The following is an 8684-nucleotide window of genomic DNA, read 5'->3' on the forward strand; positions in this document are numbered from 1 at the left end:
GAGGGAGGCTGGAATGGGGGGGGTGTATTATGTGTGTGGGGGGGATTGGAATGGGGGGGGTCCCTATATTTCAGGTGCGATTAGGGATTCCTGTGTCACAAACTTGCGTTTGCGGCATTTACATGCAGCAACTGTCACCCATTCAAGTTAATGAGCAGGTGACAGCCGCTGCATGTACATTCCTGCATACCGTATGTAATCGTTTACATGCAGCAGTTGTCATTTGACCATTAATTTGGATCGGTGACATTTGCCGCTTGTAAAATGTGCATACATTAAAACTGGTACCATATATAGTAGCGGCCCCCACTGGACTAAAACATTTGTCCAGAGGCCCCCGACTAAATTGAGTTTGAGACCCCTGGAGTAAAGAGAAACAACCCCAAGGCTTGGCAGTTATGCGAGTATCTTTAAATGTTCTTGTACCTTATCAAGAGCTTATATGTAATTTAAAGGACAACTTCACTACCGTACTCCTATGAATAGCTGTGTCATGCACAGTAGTAATAAGCTAAGAAAAGTTATCCTTTAATAAAGAAGAAATCTTTGTACATCATGCTCAGTGTTCTCTCTTTTTTTTTTTTTTTTTTTTTGGAGCAGCAGATCTAACCTGCCCCAATTCCCCGAAACCAGGGCACTTTCTATTTAGTTTGTTTATTTTTACAGCAGTTCTGAAATAAGACTGTTCCAGTAGAGCAAAAAGGGCGAAACTGAAGATGTTAGGGAAGTAGGCAAAGCATGTCATCACAGGTTTAGAACTGTTTTTTTGTTGTTTTGTATTTCTTTACAATTAGGGTGGTTAAGCAATGGAATGATGTAGAACATAAAATAGCAAATGACAAAAACAAGAATAGAATGAATAACATGACTGAATCATTTTGCAGCTAATATTAAAAGGAACTATTTATCTATTATTTATTTATCTAGTTGGCAACTATTCTCATCATCGATTAGTTGGGGGAGGGGGATTTTTTTTTAATGCAACCAATTGATAATGAGAATAGTTACCAACTATTCTCATAATCGATAAGGGAGAGAGGGGGGGAGAGCAAGGGAGAGAGAGAGGAGAGGGAGAGGAGAGAGAGGGGGGGAGGGGGAAGAGTTTTTTTTAACAACCAATAGATTAGTTGAAAATATAAATCGGGCAACTAATCAATTATAAACATAATCATTAGCTGCAGCCCTAGTGAGTTTAAATGTGGCTCACTTTGGTACCTCAAGACATAAGAAAAAGGTACTTAGAATTTTCTGGGAATACAGCTGCTGTGTTGGTAGGCTAAACATATACGGTAGAACCTTCCCTGCATGCACAGATTCTCTTTTGAAGCCGTTATATGATACAGTGTCAGTTACAAGCAAACACAGCAGCCATGCCGCCTATATACATACTGGCACCATGTTTATACAGATCAGCCATGGCATCATTTAAAAAAATAAATAAGGCAGAAAGACACAGCACAGCAATACGAAAAAGTTGGAGGAAAAAAATTAAAATAATGGAGAAAATGAAGAACAAATATATAGTCAGAAAATGTTATAACTAGTACTTTGACACTGTGTGCGTTTTGTTGCCCCCTCCTTATCCTCTCTCATCACATAACTTTAGGCTGGGTTCACACCTAGGCGTATTGAATATGCGCGTTTCTACCACAATTCGCGGTTTAAAAAAACGCGCAACAAACGCCCGTTTCCGAGGGCTACTTGGCTGTAACCCAATGGAAACGCGAGACCAAAACGCCCCAAAGAAGTACATGTACTTCTTTGGGCGTAGGCCGTTTTGTATCGCCTTTGGACGGGCGGAAATACGGCAAGGTGTGAACCAGACCCATTGAATACAATGGGATTTAGATGTTTGAGCGTTTTGTAGAGCGTTCGTCGAGCGTTAAACGCGCTACAAAACGTTCAGGTGTGAACCAGGCCTTAGTACCATGCTTAGCATAGCATCATTATGGTTGGAAGAGAAATGTTGGGGCAGCTATTTGAATCAAAAATGGTTTCAGCTATTCTGGAAAACAAGAAATTCATTTTTTCACCTCTTGTTGTGAATCTGCCAGACTACGGATTTTATTTTTAACATGTTCACCAGACTGTGTGCACTGTTTATTTGTGAGATTAACAGCACACTTCTCCAGGTGAGCACAGCTGTCAATAGAGCATTATATGGTCTCGGGTCCCGAGCAGCAGCATATGTACTTGTGGCTTTGCTTAGGCTTTTTACAAAACATAACAACCATGCAGAGCCACAGGCACACACACCTTGTGACCGTACCCCAAATCCTATACGATTTATTATATCACCTGCTGTACAGCCAAAGTACTGTCCATCTCTTCAAAGGATTCATCGGGCCAGTTGTAAAAATCCTGTGAGAAAACATATTAATAGTTATTGCAAATTGTAGACAATTATATGTCATATTTCAATTCAATGAAAACAATTTCAGCATTAATATATCAACTCCAGCCAACACTAATAACTTCACTGATCAGATTCAGTGGGCACTAAGAGATGTAATCCTCTGTTGGCTTTTTACATTTTTTGAACACTGCAATGGTAGGACAGCCAGCCTTTTGCAAAGGAGGTCTATGTTCATTCTATGTACACAGCTATGGGGCTGGAGTTGAGAAGTAGTACCAAGATTTGTAGTTTCATTAGGGCCTGATCAGTGTTGTGACAACCATGAAAGCCAAGACTGCTGGCAGGTTCACCATGTAATATAATATAACAAAATACATAAAGGGCATACTGTTTACAATAATGCACTTACGATTAATGTAAACAGTAAATTGCAATTGTTTCATTGGATTTACTAACAAAGTGCAACTATACTCACCACTGCTCCAGCGATGCGAGGTCAGGCATGGGCATCTTCACCCCTGCTTCTTGCTGGTTTGGGATGTTCAGCCATCTTCTTGGCATTCTAAAAAGCTTGTGTGGTAAGAATGTTCTACTGCAGAAGAGACATACACCGGAATGTCTGCAATACTCTTTAGACTTTCGTTGTGCATACGCATGACAAATGTTGGTGCTTGCACCAGATTCCTGTCCCTGTTGCAAACAAGAGCATGAATTTGTCGCCATCACTAACATGTGCAGTGCGATGGCACAATGAGGGCAGAGTGCCCATACTAGGCACTCAGTATACAGTGCAGTTCAATAATGATGAGCCTGATAAAAAGCAGACTCAGCATTACTGAGCTCCCACCCAGTCACTGAACCAGTCACACAGGCATCTACTATGAGTGGGTGGAGAATTGAATTCCCCATCAGGTCTGCTGTTTCAGATTGACAGCAGGCAGTGGGCGGGTGCCATTGCCAGCCTGCTATTGGCTATGACACCCGCCCACTGCCTGCTGTCAATCAGCAGAAGAAAGACCTGTTAGGGAACTCAGTTCTCCATCAAGCTCCGCCAACTGTGACATTGTTATTGGTTGTTTAGGAAGCTTTCGACTTTCCACCCACTGCCTGCTGTCATTCTGAAAACTGAGATCCCCATCAGGTCCACTCTGCTGCTGACTTACAGCTGGCAGTAGCCATGTTCCATAGCCAGCCTGCTATTGGGTATGGCACTCGCCCACTGCCTGCCATCAATTTAATGTAACCAAGGGGGGATGTTGGCAAACATCACTCAAATTTGGTCATATTTGGATAATGATATCTGCCAGCATGCCCGGCCCTTTTTTTACCTAATGGGAACGGGGATGCATAATTGGTTGCTAGCACTCAGATGGCCTGGTGTCCTAGCAACCAACGGACTGGAAGCTGTCAGATTCATGACAGCTTCCAGGACATACATGCCTCAAACTCAGAGCACGTAAGCAAAGGGGCGAGATACTGTGACATCATTGACCTTATATGGACACATGGCTATATTTGGTCAATGGCATCGACATTGCCAATTATGTCAGCACAAGCATCCTGCCTAGAGCTGCAGCTAACGATTATTTTCATTATCGATTAGTTAGCCGAGCCCATCTGTTTATGTGCAGCTGCAGGGTGATGAATGCCCCGGTCTGCAGCTGATTGGCTGGTGGTCCCAGGTTCCTTCTTTGGAGGAGCTCCTCCCTGGTCAGCAGTCATGGCAGAGAGAACAGGTGCATCATCGCTCCCAGTTACATTCTCAGCATGCCAAGATGTACACTGCAAGGTGCATGTTACTATGCCTAGACACTTTGTTTTGTAGCCTCATAGGTGTATGTAATGAAAGACTATCTAGTACACGACCGCCTCTGACTACTACTCATCCCGTGAGATATGGATTAAGATTGTGTGATGTCACTACTCTACTACTCATTGTTCTCCTTGCTGGAGATCAAGCTGTACATGAGGACCTGCCGTACAGGAATCCCCCTGCTTCTGCCATGATCGATACCCCACAAGTTATTTGGTGGGAAGCTGTGACATAAGGAACCAAAGCCCTGTCCCTAACACGATGGCCCCCTCCACACAGTGTGGAACAAGGCATGTTAGCTCTGTAATGGGCAAATGACCAGCTGCAGATAAACCCCAAGGCTTTTAGCAGAGCTTCCACAGTACAGATGTCGTTAATACCTCCAAAAGGTAGGCAAAAAAAAAAGCAGGGACGGCAGGGATGTAAGGGTAAAAGGGAATGCCAATTCCTGACCTCCTGCCCATTGCTCATCATGTAGATTGACAGCTGTAAGGTATAGAGGCTGCTCAGCTGTCACAATGAGGAGCGAGCACGGCCAACACCATACGGGAGCGAGCACGCAGCTGGTGGAACTGGAACAGCAATATCCTTGTAACACCGCGTCCGTTCCCACAGGCTGAGCTGGTGCCCGTCATCCCTGGAACTCAACCCACGCTTCAGCTGTACACTCCTGTGTGACCGATCATACCGCCACATTACTTCCTTCCTCATCATTCCATATACACATACAAAGCGGTCAATACACAACAGCTACAGCCCAGCAGAGCATAACTTGTTCAGGGGAGGCAGACCGATACAACTCGCTCCCAGAACGACCAACATTGCGGGCTGCGGCCCCTTAATCCCCACCTCCCCGCTCTCTAGAGGCGGCGGCGGACCAAACATTATTATTTCACTTTGAAACGTGTAAATAAAATGCTGGCGGGTGTCATTACCTGAGCTTTGGTGCCCGGCCTATTTCTTCTCAATACAGCGGTGCCTTCCGCCATTACCATGGTAGACGCTACAGAATGCGGAGGTCCGGAGGAAGAGTGACGTCACGCCCATGTGACCAAAGGGGCGCGGCGTAGGGTGGATGGTTGCACGGAAGGAGCCTCGTTTGTTGGAGTGACAATGTTTTGTTCACAGCGACCAATCAGAGTGCGTTACAGATTCGATCTGTCTGCAGTATTGGAAAGTTGGATGGCTGTGGTCACCACAATGAGAAGAACATGAGCTCCAGTTACTAAAGCTTTTACTTCATATATGGAAAGTAAAGTACACATTGTAGATGCAGGAGAAGCAAAGTTTTCAATGTCCGGCTGGTCCAGGACTGGCTACATATTCGTGCCGTTTGCAGTTATTGTGTGGGTCTGGTTTGGCCATAAAGGGCAACGGTAATTGTACACTCCATTAACACCCCGCATGCCATAACCCCTAAATAATAAAATGACATTAAAGCCAACATTTTTTCCCCTCCCCCCCATGTAAATGTTAGCACTTACCTCAAATGATGTCTCTTATTCTGATCTTCCTCTTCTTTCCCCATGTTTTCATGCATCCCTCCAGCGGTGTGACGTCACTCCGATCCATCGCTGACTGCTCTGTCTCTCCGATCCAGCGGTGTCTGCATGCGGGTGCACGCGTCCATAGACTTACCTTGCGTCTCTGCTCGTCTCCCGGCCGAGAATCGAAACTGGGCATGCGCCCGCCCCAAGATCCTTTGCGGCCGTACGAGCAGTTCCTGATTCTCGGCGCGGGATCGAGCAGCGATAACGAGGTAAGTTTAAAACCAGTTCAAGCGTTTTTTTGTTTTTTTTTAAACTTCTTGCCTATATCTACTGCTTGCTAGCAGTAGATATAGGCAAAAAAACGGAGGGTTTAGAACCCCTTTAAGTAAACAGACAATAATGATTGGAGAAAAGGTTTAGGCCATGGACCTTTTATTAGGTTTGAATATATTTTAAAGCCCATCTGGTGGTGCTACGGGTGTAACTGCACACTGTGTTATTTCATTTAATTAGAAAAGTGGATTATAATGGGCAACATTACACTGTAATGTTGCCTATTATAATCTATTTCTCTGATTAAATGATTAGACAGGGCCGCTGTGGAATGTGTGACCACCAATAGGTCAAGCATTCCAATGCTTTCTCGGCATTCACAGAGTCGGATAGAAGTGACATTTCAGGACCGAAAAGCTGATCCAGGGCAGATCGGTTCTCCTGCACATACGATTTGCGATGCCGATTTGTCCTTGAACAGCTGAGAAAGCGTTGGAATGCACATTCCACCACCAAAAAACTGGGCGGGATTACATTGAAATGTGTGACCAAGTCACCAGTCACACAGTGTAAGGTAGTCCCAAACTTTGATAGAACACCGCCATCAGCGGGGTACGGCCGGTACCCATGTGAGGGGTCTGGGCAGCCTGGTGGGTCCCTTACATGAGTATCAGCTGTACCAGGGGCGGCATGGCAGAGGTGACAGGGGAGGGGGTGGAGGAAGCCAGGCCCAAGCAGCAGCAGACAGAATCAAACACCGCACCAGCAGATTTTGGTTCAAGAGAGTATTAATCAATGATGTTCAGGATGTTTATGCAGGGCGATAACGGGGCGGCTCTCACCAGGTTCAGAACAACCTCAGCACTGCACGACAAAGACGTTTTTAATAAACGAATAAAGCAGCAGCAGGTAAGAGGAGTTGGGAGGAGGTACAGGGAAATGGACCCCGGCGACCAGCCCACCTGAGGCCCTGCAGAGCCCACCATAGAGATTCTCAGATGGGCTGTGCAGGATCTATGGTGTGCTCTGCAGGGTCACTCTCAGGTAAGTCCAGTGCGTTACTAAGCCCTGAGTCCAGTGCGTTACTAAGCCCAGAGTCCAGTGCGTTACTAAGCCCAGAGTCAAAACTCTTCACCCTTTTGTGAACAACCCTGTACATGTTTTCCTTTGCAGTAGGGCCACCCCCACACTGCCTGCAAGGGTTAACTGCTCATTTATGCCTAGGGGTCAGGAAAAATACATTTTACTCACCTGATTCCCACTCATCCGGCAGTCCTCATGTAGTGCCTTTGCGTCCTCATGTATAATGTATGGCTATGGAGTCTGCATTGTACTTAAAGGAGAACTATGAGGTGAGTGAGTGCTTTTCACTCACCTCATAGTTCTAGCCGACCTGTGACAATGAGACTGTCACAGGTCGGCTCAGTAGATCGGGAGGTGAGCGAACACATACCGGCGTTCGCTCACCTCTCGATCCTGTCACGGCTCTCTGCCGTGACAGGGGAGGGGCTGGATTCCCCCCTCCCCGCTCCGATCCACCAGCGCTGACTGGTGGAACGGACGGGGGAGGGGGCGGGTACAGCTGACTCTGCCTCTAGATAGGCAGAGCCAGCTGTCAGTCACGCAGCTGGGCGTATCCCGCACAAGGACGGACGCTGATCACAGCAGCTCCGGTCCCGATCGAATCCTTTCTCCATCCTGACGGTTCCCTCGGCTTGCACGGCACCCAGGCTCCCTCCACTCTTCTTCCTGACCCTTCTAGCAGCAGCCATGATGAGAATCGGAGACCAGAAGGATGTCTCCGCGGCCGAAAAGCTGGCCCGTTTCCAGAGGCAAGATGGCGGTGGACATGCGGCCTCCCGCCCCTCCACAGGCTCCACCACGAGGATGGATCCGGCTGAATCCACAAGTAAGGGGGCTCCACAGGGAAGACCTACACAGCCGACCCAGCTGGGACAGAAGGGTAAACCCTCACAATCCCCCCGGGATGCCTATAAAAACGGTCGCCCTGCACAATCCTCACCAAGGGCCTCTGAGGTGAGGGGGGAGGGGGTGATTGTCCATACAGAAGCACAGGCCCCTGCTGAGCCCACTTTCCTACAATTAATGGAGGCCATTCGGGACTGTAAAACCTCCCTGGCATCACAGATTGAGGGGGTCCATGTAGATCTTTCCCTACTAAAGCATGATGTGCAGGGCCTGCGTGACAGAGTCACTGAAACGGAAGGCCGCATTAATATCCTGGAGGATGCGATGGCCCCGCTATCCAGGGATACTACTGGTTTGCAGAGGGAGCTTGCGGCCTGTAGAGCTAAGATGGATGACTTGGAGAACCGCTCCAGGCGCAATAATCTCCGCTTTGTTGGATTTCCTGAGCGGTCGGAAGGCCAACATCCTGAGACATTTATCCAAGACTGGCTGAGGGAGATGTTTGCCGACTTCATCCCTTCGTATACCTCCTTTGTCGAGTGGGCACACCGCACGCTACCCTCCATGCCACCCCCTGGCTCCACTCCCAGGCCTATTATTGCCAGGATCCTCAACTTCAGGGATAAGGTGGCGATCCTCCGTGCCTTACGGATTGCTGGGGAGCTCTCCTACAATGGAAACCGGGTATTCATTTTTTCCTGATTTTTCCGCTGAATTGCAGCGCCAACGGTCCTCCTTTCTGGAGGTCAAAAAGCGGCTACGCCAGGAGGGAGTAGCATATGCCATGATTTATCCTGCTAAACTCAAGGTGATAAGAGAGGGT

General features: G+C 47.3%; 1 protein-coding gene across 2 annotated transcripts in view; it reads right to left on the reverse strand.

Annotated features, from left to right (window-relative positions):
• The window catches only part of LOC108804429 (MOB-like protein phocein), a 23767-nt gene extending 18522 nt beyond the window's left edge, over positions 1 to 5245 (reverse strand). The window contains exons 1-2 of one of the 2 annotated variants that reach the window (XM_018576150.1): positions 5105 to 5238; positions 2299 to 2361 (exon numbers count right to left, since the gene is read on the reverse strand). In XM_018576150.1, coding sequence (XP_018431652.1) covers positions 2299 to 2361; positions 5105 to 5164 — 123 coding nt within the window. In that variant the 5' untranslated portion in view covers positions 5165 to 5238. Of the gene's footprint in view, positions 1 to 2298; positions 2362 to 5104 lie in introns of both variants that reach the window. The other variant, XM_018576151.1, reaches the window with a different exon arrangement.
• Positions 5246 to 8684: the final 3439 nt, after the last annotated feature.

The sequence above is a fragment of the Nanorana parkeri genome, unplaced genomic scaffold (genome assembly GCF_000935625.1).
Source record: "Nanorana parkeri isolate BGI_ZX_2015 unplaced genomic scaffold, ASM93562v1 scaffold57, whole genome shotgun sequence".
NCBI lineage: Eukaryota > Metazoa > Chordata > Amphibia > Anura > Dicroglossidae > Nanorana > Nanorana parkeri.